The sequence below is a fragment of the Pocillopora damicornis genome, chromosome 6 (assembly GCF_964200805.1).
Source record: "Pocillopora damicornis chromosome 6, jaPocDami1.2, whole genome shotgun sequence".
NCBI classification, from domain to species: Eukaryota; Metazoa; Cnidaria; class Anthozoa; order Scleractinia; family Pocilloporidae; genus Pocillopora; species Pocillopora damicornis.
In genome coordinates this window covers 13,260,346-13,281,071 of record NC_142675.1, presented here as the reverse complement: position 1 = coordinate 13,281,071, position 20,726 = coordinate 13,260,346, and the positions used below count along the sequence as shown (strand labels likewise).

General features: G+C 35.2%; 1 protein-coding gene across 1 annotated transcript in view; it reads left to right on the top strand.

Moving 5' to 3' along the window:
* The window catches only part of LOC113685531 (run domain Beclin-1-interacting and cysteine-rich domain-containing protein), a 23,409-nt gene extending 2,683 nt beyond the window's left edge, over positions 1–20,726 (top strand). Inside the window, exons 4-19 of the mRNA XM_089208610.1 lie at positions 2,341–2,447; positions 2,539–3,418; positions 3,496–3,599; positions 4,075–4,125; positions 5,027–5,219; positions 6,464–6,858; positions 7,149–7,222; positions 8,064–8,128; positions 8,733–8,854; positions 10,761–10,877; positions 10,955–11,016; positions 11,788–11,866; positions 16,803–16,877; positions 18,100–18,193; positions 18,645–18,717; positions 19,868–20,726. Coding sequence (XP_089064736.1) covers positions 2,341–2,447; positions 2,539–3,418; positions 3,496–3,599; positions 4,075–4,125; positions 5,027–5,219; positions 6,464–6,858; positions 7,149–7,222; positions 8,064–8,128; positions 8,733–8,854; positions 10,761–10,877; positions 10,955–11,016; positions 11,788–11,866; positions 16,803–16,877; positions 18,100–18,193; positions 18,645–18,717; positions 19,868–19,925 — 2,549 coding nt within the window. The 3' untranslated portion in view covers positions 19,926–20,726. The remainder of the gene's footprint in view (positions 1–2,340; positions 2,448–2,538; positions 3,419–3,495; positions 3,600–4,074; positions 4,126–5,026; positions 5,220–6,463; positions 6,859–7,148; positions 7,223–8,063; positions 8,129–8,732; positions 8,855–10,760; positions 10,878–10,954; positions 11,017–11,787; positions 11,867–16,802; positions 16,878–18,099; positions 18,194–18,644; positions 18,718–19,867) is intronic.

Below are 20,726 nucleotides of genomic sequence, written 5' to 3'. Positions count from 1 at the left end.
TGAACATTTGCCGGTCATAGTGCTAAAGAAAGGTGTGGATAAGTCCATATTAATTGATGCCTGAGTTGTGTAACAATGTCTATTTTTAACATAATGAATATAATGATTAAAGTAATCAGGACATTTCCCACAGATAATGTTATGCACAATACACAATTTCCTTTGCTCTATTATGTCACTAATGGGAATCCAACCTAATCTCTTAAAAAGGCCAACTGATCTTTCAGTGCCTGCATTTAAAATTACTCTCACTGGCACAATGTTTTTTAATTATGAGGAGCCTTTATAAATTATCAATCTTAGTGTTTCCCCACACTGAACAACAATATTCGAAGATTGGTTTAATTAAAGTGTTGTATAGCAAATTCCTAAGTGATAAATTCAGGTACTTTCTGGGTCTTTTAAGAAGATTTACCCTAGAATTTAATTTAGTGATCATGTAATCTATATGGCTATTCCAATTAAGATGCCTGTCTATCTTCACACCAAGCAGCTTTTCGTTCATGGCCTCTTCTATTTCAGTGCCTCACAATGAAAGGTTAGGCGGTTTGTGCAGTAGAAAAGTTTTTGCTTGGTTCCAAGAAGTAGCTGTTTTGTTTTCTTTGCGTTTGGGACCATCTTGTTTAGTGAGAACCAGTGATTCACTTTGTTGAGACTTCCCTGAAGTCCGTGTTGGATATGCATAGGATTAGAATTGGCAATCCATAATGTAGTGTCATCGGCGTTAATATCCACATTGCAATCAGGTATTGCAAGTGGAAGGTCATTGATATATAACAAGAAAAGGATGGGACCCAAAATAGAGCCTTGTGGAACGCCTTGAGTGATTGGTAGTGTGTCAGACAATGATCCATTGATACAACATCGCTGTGTTTGATCATGTAGGTAAGACTCAAACCACCACAGAGATGTATTATCGGTCTGGTACATACTGATTTTTGATAAAAGTAGGCTGTGATCTTTATATTTGAATTGCAATCAGGTTTTATCAAGATTCATCTTCCTGGAAGACATACAAACAAATAGAGGAATTAAACAAAAATCAGGGGAGTATCAGCCTATCAAAGAGCTTCTAACAGTATCTCAATAAGTAGAAATACAATATGACAGAATATGAACATTATATGAATTTTTATTTCAATTTATTCAAATGATGTAGCAATATTGTGTGAAGGGTATGCTTTATTTGGTTTTTTGAGATTTTATGGCAGCCTTACTGTACTTTGGGTATATTTTAAATGTTTAACTTAGTCTGCATTTGTTGAATCACTTTAAAAATGAGTTGATACCATAATTTAACATCAACATTCCTGCTGTCATCTCTCAAACAATGAATTGCCCTACAATCGTTTGCAAACCTCTTCTTTGCATGTCATTTATGTATGGACAATGTTTATCTTAAGACTAATTTTCCAGTGGTTTGCAGATATCACAAACTTAATTTTAATGTAAAAGTTTAAGTGAAAAAAAACTTGATCAAACATGTCTTCATCATGCTAATCAATTTTTGTAAGAAATAATAAAATAATCAGTCCATGTGCAAGCTGCATTATGTGAGTGAGGACCTACAGTCCAGATAATCTTTTCAGATAGTAAATTACCAGCATTTCAACAACTTTCATAGGTACTGCCGCTAAATTTGGAAATTCAGTGAACAAATCTGCAATCCAATGTAGCATTTAGGTCAGCTGAAGTTTGGACAATTAATATAGTATCACAATACAGATTGTTACCCATGACTTACCAACAAATCACCAACAGATTACTGACTGTCTGCCAGATTACTATCTGTCAGCTGATAGTTGGCTAACAGGTGTGCTTATAACTGTTGTCTGGCAGTGGGGTGTCAGTAGGCTGACTTTGGATGGACAGGTGTTTTTCCACAGAGTACTTCACAATTACCAAGTAAAGAAAGAAGAAAGCAACTCAACCCATACCCTTCCAAAAAATTAATCTTGCATTAATAGCAATTGCCTATGTTTTTGTTTGGTATGCAAGAGAAATAGAGGGAAAATGCATGTTAAGTACATGTTTAGGATGAAAGTAATGTGACATTATGTTTTTTTTCTTATTTGTATGTTTTAGGACATTGAAAAGTCAAGGAAATCATAGCATTAGGGTTGTAGTGCAGTATTTTGATTTGACCACAGCTATTAGACTCACAGCTATACAATAATGTACTCCTATGGTACACTACCTTCTGTAATGTGATGTTTTGTTTTTTTGAAATTTTGTTGTAATTTCTTCAGTTCTTTTTTACTTAGTTCTAGATCACAGAAATGTTTTTAAAAGAAAAAATAGGCACATGTGTATCAACCATACCTACTATTTATTTTTTAGACTATGCATTTCTGAGAAGCAATCCACATGTAGAGGCAATGTGCACTTGTATACAAGCTTTAGGGAATGGTGACTTTCAGCTGCTTGCTAAAATTGATAATATTCTGGTGAGTACTATTTACACTGCATTAATTTAAGACACTAAATGATATTTAATGGGAGCAAATTATTAAAGATTTTGTTCTTTTGAACTTTCAGCTGAACAAGAAAAAGTACATTGATCTGTGGTTGCAGGGAAGTGTGAACTTTAACGCTGGTTTACTTCAGTCCTCTATCATAGACAAAGACATCCAGGGAAAAGATGTTGAAGAGCTTCCTTCATCAAACAGCTCAGGTTGCAGTAGTGAAAAGGACTTCTGTCAAAATGTCTCATTGTATAATTCTCCAGAGGAGAGTAACATTGAAATAACTGATGAATCAGTTTACCCTTCAGTTGGTTTGCAGGAAAACCTGCAACATTGCCCTGGGTCTGGCCATAACTGTTCATATTTACCGACAAACATAAATGATCAAACTCTTGGGCATCAATGTTTATCAAGAAGTGGATCCCATACAGAGCAGATAGTAAGAGAAAATGTCAAAGTAAATTGGTCTTCACAAGCTTCTACAACTTTTGGACCCTTGAAAACAAGGGATAGTGTAAGAGCAACTTTAGCTTATGCAGCACTGTCTGCTGTAATGGAAAGTGATGAGGGTATTCCTTACACTACAATGTGGTTGGATGCTACTGATGACAAAAAATCATGCAAAGTCAGAAGAGCAAGCACTGGTAGTCTTAACAAATTTTTTTTGCACTCTCAGAGTGACAAATTGATAAACAATGGGATGTTAGAAGCAGCCAACCTTGAAACTAACTCAGCAGGATCATGTGGCAAAAATGTTAACAGCTCTACTGAGTCTGTTACAGAATATCAAACTAGGAAAGCTATTGGACACAATAGGTCAAAGTCAGATCAGCTTGGTGTGACACAAATTCAGAAGCAGGAGTTCATTAATGATCTGGCTCTAAGTGGTGGAAACAAGGAGAATTCCTGCAGTGATCTTAACAGATTGTCATCTTCACTTCCTGCTACATCAGGTGAGAATTTGAAGCAATTCTTCATTCTTGGCATGATGTTACCAATACCTTGTGGAACTATTCCATTTTTCTTGTAGAATCTCTGTACTGCATTGACCCATACATGGATGATCCTTATCAAGAAAAATCACTGGCAACACTTCTAGCATCACAGGATTTTAGTTCTTGTGAATTAGACAAGGTATTTGCCTCTAACAGCTACTGTTTTAAAATTTAATTTCATATAGCGAAAGATTAAAAAACAAAATCAGAAAATGACATGCTAACATAGGAAAAGTTTATGTGACAGGCATTAAACTGGACCACCTATCAGTGATGAAAAGATGATAAAAAGCTGGCTGCCAGATACGTGAAAACCTATTTAGAAAAAACTGTTTTTGCATTTTTCTGTAAATCCACCAAACATAAACCTGCATTCAAAGTGACAGAAATTATTGCCAACAAGCCTTTCCAGCAACTCTGAAAATTTTTTGTGGGATCACATATATGACACAATTTTTATTTAATAACCAAAATTTATTGTCTGCATATCCTTTTTTTTAAAAAAATCTTGATATTGGCCAAGCAATGAATGAAATCCATACTTCTATTTTCCACTTCTTCACTGGTGTGGTTATGGCTGTGATTTGTCCTCATTTGAATGTGTTCTTTTACAGGAGAATGCCCATTTTAGTATATCTGAAGCACTGATTGCAGCAATTGAACAGGTTTGAAGTCACTTAATATGTGCAACTTCTTTATTTCACTATTTCATATTCATATTTTAATACCTTATAGAAGTCACAGCCTTAATAAGTTAAACAAATTGTATCTTTCTACATGTTTAGGAATGTTGTATTTCATATAAACAGTGTAGTGTACTGTGGTAGTGTCTAAATACATTCATTAAACAAAAGTTGGCAAAATCTTTTACTGTGAGTTTTTAAAGGAGATGCATACTCTAAAAAGCAATTTTTATTGCCACTTTTAAAATGTACAGGTATGTTTAAATTCTTTTAAACTAAGCATGTTTTTAGACTCCAAAAAGTAAGCCCACTTTTTTTTTAAATTCTTCAAAATATTCAACTACAAATACCATTTTGTGCACTGCTTTGTAATTTGCGTACCAATATGTGAAATCTTCCCGGGCCCAGTTGTTGAAAGGGAGGATATTGCTAACCAACAGATAAATCACTATCCAGCAGATGACTGTAAACTAAACATACTGGACCATCCACCTCATAGGGATTCATCCAGTGGATAAAATTATCCACCATTTGAAAAAAGCAGAACCAGTTCTTGTACATGTTAGTTTTGGATGTGTATAGCTAAGATACAGAGTTTTTGTTGTTGGTGGTTGTTTTTAAAATGGCATCCTAAGGATAGGACTTAAACCTAAGACAGTATTTTAACAGTTAGCTTGTACATTGTTTTGAATGGTAGGAATTAAAATCATACATGTACATGGTTTGGAGAGTATAATTCTTCAACATGATGATGCTTTCTTAATCTGGGTGTCCTAGAGTTTTCTTGATTTGAATGAATTTATGTTGTGTATTATCTCTAGTATATTGTGAAATGAAAATTTTATTGAATGAGAACCTGGTCACTTGACTGAATTTCATACAGATGAAGTGTGATGCTGTCAATGCATCAGAGGAGGAGGAGGAGGAGGATGAAGAAATCCTTTACTTGAAGAAAGAACTTGAGAGAAAGAGGTGGGAGAAAAGGCAAAGAAAAAATTTGCAAGAACAGGCTGCCTTTAGTGATGAAGCCACCCAATCTACAGCCTCTGAACCCAGCATGCAGACAAACTCTTCAAGTGAGTCATTATAATAGAAAAAAAAAACAGAAGTACCCAAAGATTAAATTCAATTATGAGTCAATACTCCTTTCTCAGCAATACAAGATTCTGCGATTCCCATAAATTTTACAAAGTGTTATTGAATTGAAACAACAAAATTAAAGTTCATGGAGGAGAAATGCTACAATTCAGCACTGACCAGAATGATGGTTAGATATGCATCTTGAGTACTGCAGTATTGGTTGAATCCTGTTTATTACTTGGCAGCGCATATATGTGTATATCTTGAACTTGCAATAGTTTTATGAGCTACATGTATTTGTATTAGTATAAGTAAAAACATCATTTTGAGTGCAATTTGGTGTTAATAAGCACAAGTAAATTTTTCAAAGCCATTAAAATTGCATGAGTCCATAGGGCAAGTGCAATTTATAGTCTTTAAGAATTTCAAGGGCTTATTTACACCAAATGGCACTTGGGTTACAAGTTTGCATTTGTGTTACATGAAATATAATTTAGTGTGCAAACGTTACCAGACACTTGGCTTCTGTAAGAGGATCTCAAAAAATAAAGTATCTTGTCCAGAATTTTCAAGTGATGTATATGCATAGTGAACAAGAATCATGAATGGACCTGACTGTTCTTGCTTATTTTAATTCAGCTAAGATTTTTCAGAACTTAGAATAACTAATGATCAACTGTAAGGAAAAAGATTCTTTGAGCTGGTGATTGATTTTGTTTGTGTAGGACCTGACATCAAACACATTACTTCTATTATCTTTGATACTGTACTGTAATTATAAAAAAAGCTCATGTGATATGGAAGAATTACTGCTTGTCAAAGCAGCACAGTGATCTATTAGCATTAAAATAATATGGAGAATTGATTGAACAAGGAGAGAAGAGGCTTTCATTTCTTTGTATTTCTTGGTGTTTAGTTTCCTATTGAAAGATTTTTTCAAATGAATCAAGAAACTGTTTTGGATTTGGGTATTCTTTTGAGTGAATATTAAAATGAAGTGCTTGGCTTCTAAGCAACAAAAATATATTTGACATTTGAGTTATCAAAAAAATATATGTGACGTTTGAGTTATCTGGGTTCAAGCACTCTCCCTCTGTAAAAAGGTTGTGTGTTAAAAAAATTAGTCTCAGTGGTACCCATTTTGAATAATTGTCCCAAAAAAATGTACTGACTTTATTAAACATGTCACAACTAATTGTTTTTACTTTAACAGCAAATCAAAGTGTTTTGTCTCATTTAGGGTCTGTATTTGACAGTGAAGATGAGCTCAGTACTGAGTGGGAAGAACTAAGTCCAACAGATGAACAATTACAGGAAAACAATGAATTCTGTACATCCAATGCTACACCCTCTTATCCTAGCTCTGTGACAGACACTGTATTAGACTCAGTGCATAATCCAAATTCCAAGCTGCACTATACCCAGTTGTCTGCTGAAGCAGTAGCCAAAAGCTTGTTGCAGAAGTTTGCCAACCAAAAACACCCAGCAGCATGGGAACTGCAATGGTTAGTATCATTTCAAGATGCTCCTCAGTCCTTGCTTCCTCTACCAGATACTGTGGCTGTGGCACCAGATGATATCCTTCAAGTTGAGGCACTAGAGAATAAACTAATGTCCAGACAAAACTCATTGCCAGTGAGTACTAAATCATCCATAACTAAGGTGTCATTTTAAGACAAAGGTTTGATCAAGGCTTGTTAAGGAAACCAAGATAATAATATGGAGGAATGAGGGTTGAAATGGAGTAGTAATGAAATAGCAATTCTGTCCATTATGTTGTGAATAAGAAGTTACCAATAATAGAAAATTTTCTTGTGCACTGTATAGTGATCTGCCCTCTATATTATTATGTATGTCGACATGTATGTAAGAACAAGTGGTTGATTAACATGGTTGTTAAAAAACAATGCATCTTTCAATTTCAGAGCCGTATTCGGGGAAACTCTGAATGGGCCCCTCCACGGGCACAGATTATTTTTCATACTCATAAACCACCTAGGTATGTGTCCTACATATTGAACAGTTTGGAGTGTTACCTATTTGTGAGATGAGCAAGCCATTTAGGCCTGTATGATATGGGATTTATTACAACCAACTTGGTGCTACATGCCTGGTTAGCTTTACCATCTAATATCCAACACAAACTCAAAGAGTAACTTTTAAATAGTCAAAAACTAGGTGATCTGTGTTAAATTAGCATTGCAGTAAATTTTTGTGATGGAATAGTTTCTTTAGGGAACCAGTAATATTTTTAGGCATTTAAAAGAAGGGAATAGCTTTAATTGAGTTTCAGTTGTTTATTTAATAATACTCCACACTGTGTTTGGCAAATTCAAATATTGCTAAGATTCTTCCTGTCATCTAAGCTCTTCATATGGTTTTACAATCATAAGCTAAATATATATGTCAAGAAAGAAAAGAAATTCCACAGATTGAAGGGTAAATATTGTATGAAGAAATTAAAGAATGTGTAAATACAGGGTTTTGCTTGATAATAAGGTTGTCAAAAAACGAACCAAATTCCAACTTCAGTGGCTGCTGCAGCATGTCTCGTGGGCAAATTTTCAGCTCTTGTAAATTTGAAGTAAAAAAGAAGCCAATGCCTTTAAAGTTGCATCAGAAAATTATTTAGGAAAAGTGGTTCTTTATTTTGGACCAAAGAGAGATAAATTCAAGATTCCATTGTGGATTTATGGTCTTAAAAGCCTTACAGATCAGTGCATCTTGCTTTCTTTCAAAAACTGTGTTTCAATTACGTAAAATTAATTGTGTGCTTGGAAGGCAAGGGCTGATTATTATGATTGATAGACCAAGGTAACTAATTTGTGCCCAAATTTCAGGAGAAAAGAATGTATGAGACAGCAAAACTTCAGATGTGCTGGTTGTGGTATGGCAGTCTCTCCAGGCAAGTTGTTAAAAAGCATTATTTAAGTTCTTTTTAGTATCTACAGAAAAAAAGACTTTTTCTTTATATCTTAATTATATCAGTAATCCACTTAGGAGCCCTTACCAGAATCTTGGTCCTGAATTTGGCAAAATTTGCTCTGATGAAGGGCTAATGCTTCAAGCATCAGCTTTCAAACTCATTACAGTGGCAAGTTTGTTATCAATTCCTATATGCTAGTATACATGCATTTTGTTCATTTTTACAGCCTCTTCATTAATTTCTCAGAGTTATGACAGAGAAAATTTCAAAATACTGCAGATTCCCTTATTTGATATTTAGACCACAAGTGCTTGTCTCCTTACTATTTTCAGTTACTGTTTTCATATATTTTGTTTGAATTTTTTGATTGACAACCTTTTTCTGTTGGGGTTTACAATATACTTCAGTCATTGACTTTGCTGGAGAACATTGTGAGACTAAGAAAAAATAATTTTTCTAATAAATTGATGTAGCATATACCTCATGTCCCTGTAGTGGACACAAAGTCCTTGTTTGCAGAGTTCTTGCTGCTTATCAGTAGTTTGGATTTACATGTAAATGAGCAGTGGTTTTTTCCCTTTAGATTACATGAGGCGATTTCGGTACTGCCACTACCTGGGAAAATATTTTTGTAGTACTTGTCATAACAATGTATTGGAAGTGATCCCTGCTAGAGTCTTAAGAAAATGGGACTTCGCCAAATATCCTTTCCATCTGAAATATAATTTAAGTACTTTTTCGTATTATGTTAGGATGAAGAGTTAATTAATTGGTATTTAAATGTTTCTTAAGCCACTTATTTATACAGAAGTTCCAGCAGCACCATTTAATGATTTTATTTAGCCATTCTATATCATGTGGGAACACTTCATTGAGGTTTGGTATAGACAAAGTAATCAGACTAAACAATATGTATTTTGCATTTCAAGCTTGTATGCCCTTTTTTGCAAAGAATATTGGAGTCAATTCATTATTTTGTCAAAGTACACCTAGGAAATTTTGATTGTGCTTAATCTTGTTCACAAAATCAAGGAGTCTTCCTTTTCCATCAAGAAAATTTTCAACCTTTGCTCAAGAAGGAAATAACACTGGAGAGGTGTTTTTTGTATTCAAATCTGTACTGATCCACATGCTTGTACACAGACATTGTAAGTCTAACTAAACATAATTTGGAAACACTAAAAGCCTTGTTCAAATGGTCATGATAGCTGATGGTAGTTTCAACTATTGTGCTTGTTTGAATGTGAACTATCATGCACTAACATTCACTACCATCAACTATCATCAACTATCATGTAGTTTGGACATGTTAAAATTTGACATGATAATTGATGATAGTTTTTGCCATTTGAATGAGTGGATGATAGTTTTTTGGTCAGTAGTTTTGCCAAAAAAAGGGCTCAAACAATAAAAAGTAGCCACCAAAAATTCGCAGAATGTAGTAAGTACATTTCCAACTGTTTGGGGCATAGGAATATCACAATTTTAAGAGGGGTTCCAAATAAACTGATTACACAATAAGTGTTTACACTGGTAGGTTCAGCTGCACTTTCTCTCACCCTTTCTCAGATAATTATGTTCCTGTTGTATCGTGCATATGTGATATAGCCTTGTTGATTTTATGACACAGTTTTGTTTCTTCCACAAACTTTTGTTCATTCATTGGTTTCAAGTGTTGCATGGTTACAGCAATGAGTGTCTTTATAATGGTACCCATTCACCTCGCCACCAAAGTGTAATCAATCTTGTCACTAAACATAATGATCCAGTAGCAATTGATGTAATTGTATTAAGTGTAGCTAGAGGATGTTGGATTAAACAAATATAGGTTTGCTTGAGCTTGTTGTTATCAGGTAAAAAATTAACAGGATCTCCTTTTGAGCTTTAAAAGCAGTCTTGTTTTGTTGATGAAAAAGTGCATGCCATCACTGACATTTCTTGTCGATCTTGTTATTCATTTGTTCAAGTAGAAAGTTACAGTCAATTTGGCTTACCTTTCCTTTCATGAACACTCTAAATATTCTCAGGCTAGAATTCATCATTCAGTAGTCTGTTTGATATCTTCTTTAGTCAGATCAAACTGGTGGCTTTTTATTGTTTCTGCCATCTCAAAAAGAACTACTGAGCCTTCAGCACAGTTTTGCAGTATTCCTCATGGGATTCTAATGGCAATGTTTGCAAGACTCCAGATGAAACTTAAGAGTCACTTATAGCTTTGAATTTATACCAAATTAGCTAGCGACCTTGGTGGCCAGTTTACTGGTGGCAACTTGGTGGTGGCAAGATTGCCTTGGTGGCAAGCTCACTGGTGGCAGGATGACTGTGTACCTTAATAATGAGTGTCTTTATATTGATGAGTTTTCATCAACAGGTTAATCATGTACAATGTTCACTAGATTTCTAATCCTGTCAATGTTGCAGACCAAATGTGTAATTTATATACTATGTGACAATGTGTGTACACAGTAACAAAAGATTGTGATTAATCAGGTAGCTCTGAACTCAAGATGTAGTTTAAATCTATAAATTTTGTCAGCTTTTGAAACCATTCTCCTCTTTTACCTATGTTTACTGCTGTTTCACTGGGTTTCCATAACTTGACATCAGATATGAGGTGTCTAATTTTGCACGTGACTTACTGCACAGGATATGCTTTGATCCTTTGTTTAATCTGATGGATCTCAATCCCTCATTATACAAGCGTATTCGAGTTCTAGAACGATTGAAGGTAATTTGGTTCACACTAATGATCTATTTTTTTCTTTATGTATATCGTGCCTGATGCAATATTTTATCTCTTGTCAGGATGTTCGTAGACGACTTCACTTTTTCAAGTCCTTTATTCAAACATGCCGTAAAGCTGAAGAGTAAGGGTCATTCTTTAAAAGAATAATAAGATACTAGAAACTTTGGCTCATCTCTTAGAGGGTAAAACAAATTACTAGCAGAAAAAAATTTTCATTGGTTATGAGCAGGGGGCAGAATGTTGAAGATGCTGGCAATCCCAGTATTTCTTTCATGCGTATTTTGTATTTGTTCTTGGTTAAATACTGAGTTTGTGGTTCAAGCACAAATCAAGTATGGCTGGGAAAACTGAGGGTTTTCATTAAGTGTTATATGAGTACTGAAGATGTGACTATAGTTGGGTTGTAATCAATTATGTCAAATAATTTTTTTATAAGAATCTGCAAACTTTTCTATTCATGCATGTATGTATATGTGTGGGATTGATGACTACAGAAGTTGCCTTCTGCACATCATGTGGATGGTATGAGAAAGTTGTAAAACACTTTCTGTTTGTATGTCCTATGAATTTCCCACTTGCACAGTCCAACTGCAGAAGCCATTTGCCTTGAAGTGACCAGTGAAGACTACTACTAACAAAGTCTAATTGAAGCATACAGGGAAATATAGTACCTTGGTGGTTTATTCATGAACTTTGCTGCCTTTGCTCCTTACTGTCATGATCTTGGTTTACCCCATCAGGGCCTGCATGCTTAGTTGTAGTAAGAAGAAAATGTATCACTTGGCAGCGTGTCAATACTAATAATACATCTGTTTTTCTTCCTTTCCACCAACTTTTCTGTTTATTTGTAACTCCAAAATTGTATCTCAGATTCTTTGAATTGTCTTGGCAGATTAGCTGAAGAGTTCAACAAGATTCCAGATCATATTTGTGGAGAGCCTCATGTTTATTCCCTACACGACCTTTTGCAGGTGATTTGAATGTGTTTTAAAGAACATGTAAGAGTGGAGTCCACTTAGAGGTCCTACATGGTGATGTAGCTGATTATGTATGTTTCAGTATAAAGAACAAAAACGAATTGGTTTTTATGATGAATTTATCAACAATGGTTGACCTTGGAAGCTTGTGCATGGGTTAGGAGCATGGAAAACAGAAGTACATTGATCATGGCAGTCAGGGGAGCTTCTGTCATACTGGCAACTCTATTCCCAAATATGGAATGCACCCAAATAATTTACGGTTAATGAACTTGTATTGTGCAATATTTTAACAGAGTTGCTAGGAATAATTATTGTGTGGTATTGGTGCATGTAGTTTTTACAATTCATTCTTAATGAATTTAGCTTTGCTTATTAAAGTTTGATGATATAAATAACTGTTTGGCAGAGTAGCATAATGAAACTTAGTGTCAGCTTTCATAATGCCTATAAGTTTTATTTTGGCAATAGTAGAAGACTGAACAGTGATGGAAGTACTGTCAAAAGGACCAGTTCTCAAATGGGCAAACAATTGAAAACTGCATGAGTCTCCTGAAATGGAGGAAAAAGCTCTTTCCTTTCTCCAAAGGTTTGAAGACAATTTAAGCAGATCCAGGTCTAGAGATCAGAAAATTCTTTAGAAAGTGACGTTATTCAAAGGTGTTCTCAAGAAGTGGGAAAACCAACTAGAGAAACTGGAGGAACACTGCAAACCTAGAGGGAACAAACTTGTTGCAGCTACTCGGTACAAGGTTGTTACACAAGTTGACATGCAAAATAAAAAACAGCACAAAATAGAGACAAGTCACAGAAGCATGTGGATGGCCAGAAGATGAGAAAGACATCACACTCAGAAATGCAATTCTCCTTGGGCTCTGGTGTATTAAAAGTGTTTGGAAGAAAACTAGGATATGCTTGAGGTGGAACAGGTCATTGTGATTGCTACAGACATCTACAACAGTGATTCTCAGAGATCATAATGCCAACTCTCAGTATGGTGTCAACAGCAGTCACAGCCACACAGCAAAGATCAAGTGAAGTTCACAATCTGCAAGAAAACCAATAGATCAGGAAAACCATGTAAGGATAACACAATGAAGACGCTCCAAAAAGAATGGACTTGGAGAGAAAGTAATCCTTCCAAAAGCTAAGTAGAGCTAAACCTGCTCATCTCAGGTCTAAGCATCCAGCCAGAGATGTGGTATGTCACAACTGTAGAAAAAGAGGCAGTACATGAAGTGTTGCAAAGCCAAGGCAAAACCAAGTAAGAAACAATCCAAGCCAGTTATCAGCCAACTCCACACCACTGGAACTGCTAGAATAACACTAGAATTAACCAACAGTTTCACCATTTACAAAGTTATCACATCAAGAGCATTAAGATGTTGAATGTGAGATCAACTTGAGTGCTGGGGAAAATGTGTATGTGTAATTTTTTTGGAGTTGAGGAACTCATATCTCTTTTTCAGTCCAAATCTTAGGATATAGAGATGTGGTCAAAGGCTTTGATTGCCAGAGTGTAAGTAGCACATTCAGGTCAAGCCTGATGCTTAGGTGGTGCAGTACAGTATTGTGCAAAAGTAATGCAAACACCTGTCGACGAAATTCGACGAAATTCCTAGCTTTTCGACGAATTCTTGACCGAAACGAAACTTCGACGACATTTCTGCGAATTTTCGAGGCATGTATTGTTTTGAACGGCTCTAACTTTCGGCGACATATTCCTTGATGGCGTTAATGCGACTCGAAATTTCGAGCGAAAATTCGTTCTATGCGGCGAATATTCGGGGCGATAATTCGTTGCAATTGTTCATTCTTTCAAAAAGATTTTGCTGAATTTGTGGTTCGGTACTGCTCTTTGTAAAACTCCCATGGAATTTCCCGCTACGATTTGAGTCCTCCGCGTGACCTATGTTGTTTGCAACCATGGCAACACTCAGTGTATCAATTGTGTCGATGCGTTTGGGATTATTTACGTACTCTACTTTTGGTAGTCATCGTGGCCAAAGTTTCAAATTATTCTACAAAAAAATAAAAAAGCACCTCCACAAGCAAGGCCTCCACCCAGCTGAAATACCGAAAGAGAACGAATAAACAAGGAACACATTTCTCGATTGACAACGTTTGAAAACACTCAAAACACGTTCTCTGCTCTGTCTGGTTTAAAAGCGGAGTACTGAAGTTAATGTTAAAAACTATTTCAATCATTTGAGAGTTTATTTCCACCAAATACATGTCTGTTGGTCGCAATTGCTGTGTTTAGTCTCAAACATTAAGTGTCTCTGTCGCGGTGAAAAAGGTTGGAAATGTTTGATAACATTTCGTGTTGCTTACATGAATAGTAAACAAACTTGATCACTCGCAGACGGCTACTGTCAGTTCAAAGCGAAATTTCGAACACTAATGATCGAAGAGACACTTTCCGCCACGAATTTTCGCTTCGTGGCGAAAATTCATCGAAAAAGCGTCCTTTGTTCAGACGAAATGTCGCTTAACAGGCCTTGAACTTTCGATCGAATTTTCGTTCGAACTTTCGACGAAAGATCGTTAGAACTTATAACGAAATTCGCCGAATTCCGCTTGCATTACTTTTGCACAATACTGTACCTGTCCAGGGCAGTATGCAAGAAGAAAAAACAGGCTTACAAAGGCGAGCTAGAGAGATTTTGTAGCTTAGGAATTATCAACCCTTTGAGGGATGTGGATGAATGGAAAAAAGGTCAATCTGAAGAAACTGCTGTTCAAGTCAAACAAATGTACATTTTTAGGCCACATCTTGACACTCAAAGGTAGGAAGACTTACAGTAGAAAAGTGGATGCCATAAAGCAAATGAGTGCACTGAACAAAAAGAAGTGTCTTTAGAGTTTTCAAGGCATGACCAATTATTAGAAATGTTTTTCTCTCAATTTGATAAAGCTCTCTAAGCTCTTTAAGCCTCTTCTCAGATAGAAAGTTGAATGGAGGTCTATGAAGAGTGGAAGCCTTTGTGGTAATGGAAGACAAACTAGGAAAGACCCCAGTGCTTGCATATTTCAACTCCAAAGCTGTACTTGTCATTCAGACAGATACATCTTTGAAAGGTTTGAGAGCAGTGCTGCTACGGGAAGGTAGACCAGTAATCTTAGTACTATAAACTGACTCCTGCTGAGTAGCCATATTCCAAGAGTGAGAGAGAACTATTATGAGTAGTGTTTCCTATGAAGAGACTGCTCAATTATGTGTTTGGTGAACTTATTTGAGTTCAAATAGATAACAAACCATTGGAGGCTATTTGGAGGAACAATATCTTTAATGCAAGTTCAAGACTTCAAAGTCACTTCCAAGGCTTGCTCTGAATGAAATCTATGTGGAGAACATCAAGAAATGTGCTCACTCAACTAAAATACCTCTCTGGCTGGAAACTACACCTATAGTTTGGCAAACTTGAAGCCAAAAGTAAAGAAACATTCAAAAAGTACTTTCATAAAACCTTATTTAACTCTTTAATTGCGTGAAAAATAATTGAGATGCAGTGATAAAGCCATTTCATGGCAGTTTTGTCAACTATGGTATATTCAACAAATCAGTCACCATATTCTTCTTCTCTTATTTCACACAAAACAAAATTGTACTGTTCATAAAAGAGGGTTGTAGCTTAAAATGCAAACTTGGAGTTAAGATCTCAAAAAAAAAGTTATGCTATAAAAACTGGGTAAAATATTTTTTTTTGTCTTCATATTTTTAGTTTCGTACCAATGTTCTGATATTTGGAGTACCACAACTACTGCAGCGACTTCCATCATTCAAACTAATACTTTTTAATAAACGAATATCACCTGAGACTGATGCCAAAGACCTAGGTGTTTAGCTGGATGCAAACCTCAGTTATAACAAAGATATTACTAAGAGTGTTTCAAACTGTCTTTTTAAGTTAAAACAAATCAGTAGAATTAAGCATCTTATAAATAGGAAAATGCTGTTGCTACTTATGAGTGCCTTTGTTTTTAGCAAATTATTATCTTGCTCAAGCATCTGGAGCAATACCAGCAATATCAGCATTGACAAATAAGAAAAAGTTCAAAACTTTGCCAGACAAATACTGGGGCCTAGAAAAAATGATTGTATTTCTGTAGGACTAAGGCTCCTTTTCAAAGATGTACTTAAATTGACTGATGCAGCTATGATTTTCAAGTGCATTAATAATCTTCCCCCGGATTACCTTGCAAATAAGTCTAGGCTACATTCTTGTGTTCATGACAGGCAAACTCAATTAGCTAGTACCTTGGATATACCTTTTTGCCACCTTTGAGCTGGTCAGAGGTCTCTTGCTTATAGAGGAGCAAAACTGTAGAACTCATTAAGCAGCAATCTTAAGTGTTTAAAATGTTCCAAGAAATTTAAGCATTGATTTACTAGGCTGTTATTAGGTTAACTTCATTATTCATTATTTTTATTCTAATATATATATTTAGCTGTAACGATAGTCTTATATTCTTTAATTTGTTTTCTTTCTTTTAACCATTTGTATTGATGCTGAAAAACCCATTTAGGGAGTTTCAATAAAGATCTGTATCTGTAATGTAGAAGGCATACTTGAATTTCTTCCAATAAGCATGCTGATCAACAGGACACTAATATATAAAGGGTATGCTTTCTCAAAAACAGTTGATTTTTTTGTTGTGGGTCTGTGACATTTTCCTTTGACAGCATCAGAAGAGTTGCACTCACATTGAACTTGAACTGATTTAGTGAAACAAGAGGAAAACAACATTGAGTCATTAAATGTTCAATTGTAGCAGCCTAAAGACCTAAAGAATAGTATTGAGTGCCCTTAAGAAGCTAAAATGACCAGCAGGTTCATCATTAAGATATACTTTTTTCAATTGTTAGGTAACAATACAATTAGAATGAAACTATTTTATTTTTATTTAATTGGTCTGTATCTTGCAGGTGCATGATGGGGACTTACACCAATTTTTGAATAAGTTAGCAGTAGAATCTCTTAATCACATCAATCATTGTCAGGTATGACAAATAATAAGGCAAGTTGTATTGGTAAAAAACGCTCTTATCTGATTGGTATTTTAAGTGCTCTTATGTACCAAGCTTCATTTGGTTCATACAGGGTCAAACTGTGTAATACCAATTCTTATTAAAGTAACAACTTCCTGTGGCAACCATTTTAACCTTAAACATGCCCAACTGGCTCTAGTAAGAACTTTTAAAGTGTGCAAACCAATGTAAATTTGATTTGAGAATTTAGCTTCATGAAAGTCGTTGCTTGATTTCCTTTCTATTCTGCACTAACTTGTTTGCTTTTTGCGATGTGAAAAGTTCAATCCAAGGGTTATGTGTAGATGGCACACTTTGTTAGGACTGTTCACCTTACATTACTCAGCTAAGACAATCAAGTCAGTCAATTTGTTGTCTACAAGTACTTCCTATGAGACCCCTTTCTCACTGGTTAAGAGTGTCTCTAAAATTACAATTGCCTTTGATGTAGATAAAGAACCTGTGTTATAGATGTTGGTTAATTTGAGTATCATAATCTCTGTGATTTCATTGACTGATGTTGTTTACCCTGTGTGCTTATCCCTCTTAAGGAAAGTACATAGGTCTTCTACTTGTATTGTCTCATCCCAAATCATATAGAACTCAACCTTTCATGTTTAATGGCTGACATTTTTGTTGCAGTGTACACAATCCCCGGGTGACTTGCCCTTGTAGTTGGAAGTGATCATTTGAAATTTTGCCAAAGACTTTTCAAATTTGTTGCATTTGAAGACAGAGTATGAAGTGAACATGTTTTTAGGTGGTTCAGATTTGTGGAAAAATTCAGGCTGAATTCAAACCAGTGACTATCCTGCAAGGACATTTCAGCATTCTAACCCGTGACCTATCAAGCAAAATGGGAATTGGTTGTGGTTTACTAAAACAACCTTGTTTTATGATACCCATGTCCATGTATGGTTCCTGTTATGACATTAAAGGGGTTAAAAAGAATATTCAATACATACTCCCGATATTGTGCCAACTATATGCATTGAAATGGAAGCTTATATTTCACACATATATATGTGTGAAGTTGCATGGAGCACTGGCCAGCAAACTACTGTATTTTTCACATATTCATATTCTACAGGTTGTTACAAGGTTAAGGTGTTTTCATATTTTATAGTTCTCTAGCCTCTTAACTGCAGTTCACCACTAAGTTTTTTTTGTCTTTTCTTTTTTCAACTTTGTACAGCTGTGTCTTGCCAAAGGATTTATCTGTGAATATTGCAAGGATGGGAAAGACGTCATATTTCCTTTTATGCTGAACAGAGTTGTGCAATGTTTAGGTGCATTACTGTCCTATAATTTTTTAAACAGAGGCTTGGACTGTTAAAATGTTATTTGCTATTTATCCAAAGTTGAGGTCACTGTTGTTATTCCCTGTCTCAGAAGGAAGCACCCTGTGTCATAGTTTAGATTGTTAAATATTGAGTGGATGGGTATTCAAATTAAAGCTCCATAGGTAGTTCTGCAAAAATTTTCCTATTGTAGTGAATGCCCTGTTCAATATGGACACAATTTACAAGGCATTGCTTAAAAGACAGTATCCATTGATCCAAATACTGCTTGAGTGTATTCACAGATTTCTTTAAAATTATTCAGATTAAACCAGGTTGTGGTGGTGCTAGTGCTAATATATTATGCTCTTTGTAGTTTGAAAGCTTCATTCAATTATTTTTGTGTGGTCTTCTTGTTTGCTAATGATTGTTAGACCTCTTAAATCATTGCTCTACATAGGCTGTCGGGCATCATTTCACAAGGAATGTTTTGTTGAAGGCAAATGCCCAAAATGTGAAAGAATACGTGTAAGGTAAAGTACATGTTATTGATCTTTGTTGTAGATTCATAATTGTTTTTAGTAATGTGGTGCAGTTCTTAGGACTTTTTACTCAGAAACCTACTATCAGTGTTGATTGAAATGGCACCAGAGAGTCAAATTAAACATAGCCAAATGAATAAAGGGGGCAAGATTCTAAAGAAACTGTGGTGCTGCATCAGTGGGGAAGTATAACAAGATAATTGGGTATTATCAACTGTTGATCATGTAAATTAGTCACTGTAAAGAGTTTTTAAGCTGACATTTCAGGGGTTAGCCCTTTGCTCTTACAAAGGACTAATGCAAGATTGAGTGAATAATTTTCCCAAGTTTTACTTAATTCCAGTCACAACAACAAACTGTGCATGACACATATTAGGTTTCCTTTGATCAAGGAAGTTGCAGTATTAACTTTGTTACAATGAGTGGCTAAAGTACTGGCACACTCTACTACTTTTTTTTCTTTGATCTCCCCTCTCCTCCATTTCAATGTTGTTTGGTGAAAACAAAATGGTCTCTGATTTATTTCAACATTGTTTTAGGGGAAGGGGGGCTTTCAAGTTAAATATTAGGAATAAATTACAGGTCTGGATTTCTGTTTATTATGTTGAGTGGGGGGTTGTTAACCACCTACTTAGGGGAGGCATGAGATATGATCCTTCTAAAAACAAGTATGTCACTTGGAGGTATTGAACAAGTGATACTCAGCTTCTAAACCAACTTTACAGAGACCAGCATGGTTTGTGAGGTTTTACCTAAGGAGGTTTTAGTTAGTTACTTACTTTCTTACTCACTAACATACTTACTTTTTTTTACCAACACACCGGTTAGCTTTACTAGTTATGGTCATTAAACTTGAAAACTGGAAAGGCAACCTGATAATGTTGTTCCTAGAATGTTTTCAACATATTCAAGTAATCCCCTTTGAACCATCATAACTTATGGAATAACGAACCAAAATTGTTACTGCCCAAGGATTGCCTAATTTTCCCCTGTTCAAAAAAACCCTTCTAGACCATAAAGCAAATTATTTTGGCATTCTGGATTTAATGTGAATATGTACGTATGCCAAGCCCTTTTCTTTTCACCAGTACTCACTTAAACATTGAAATTTCTAGTCTAACACTTCATCTATCTTCATCAGGAAACAAGTGTTATCTGAAGCTGTCTCTCCAGAGGAAGAACAGATCTTGGAATATTAGCCTTACAGATTTGTCTAGTCTGTAGATATTTGAGATCAGTGTCAAATCAGAAATGATAATATACAAATTCAGTAAGGGCTAATACCCCTTGAGGATGATCGCTTTTGACATGTTTGACTGTATTGAATAATGGGCTTTCCATCCCGAGCCTTTGGGATTACCTTTGAATTGCAGTCTTCATACCTAGAGAGGTTATTCAAGCAACTATAAGCCGTATCAATAAGCAGAAATGTGGGGAAAGTTAGTTTAAAAAACCATTTTGGTATCCCTTTGCAATTGGGGCTGAAAGAATTTTACTCATGAAAAAGCAATTTATTTCATAATGCAACCGTAAGAAGTACACTTGGTTTTTTCATCCTGCAAATTGTATGACAGGATTTAATACATCACGCAATTAAAAAAATGCAAACTAACAAACAGCAAATGTTCTGATCTAGTTTTCTTTTTATGAAGTCTTACTTTTCTACACATATAACTTATTCTACCCTGTACTTCTCAGAGTTCTCGCATAGGTAATCTTATCCTTTAAAATTATTTTTCCTATATTTCCTTGAAAAATGAGTCAAAATAAATTTTTATCAGTTTTCATAGAAAAAAAAGAAACCCTAATTGAAAATACGGATTGGGGAACTTACAAAATATATTTTAAATGGCCAGTTTTCTCACTCGGGAGGGAAGTGTAGGGGTGTATAAAGTAATTAAGAACATTTACATCTGAATCAGAAAATGTTTCAAGGAAAAAAACTTGTAATTTTTCTACAACACGGACAAATCAATAAATAGTTTTTTCGTACATAAGCA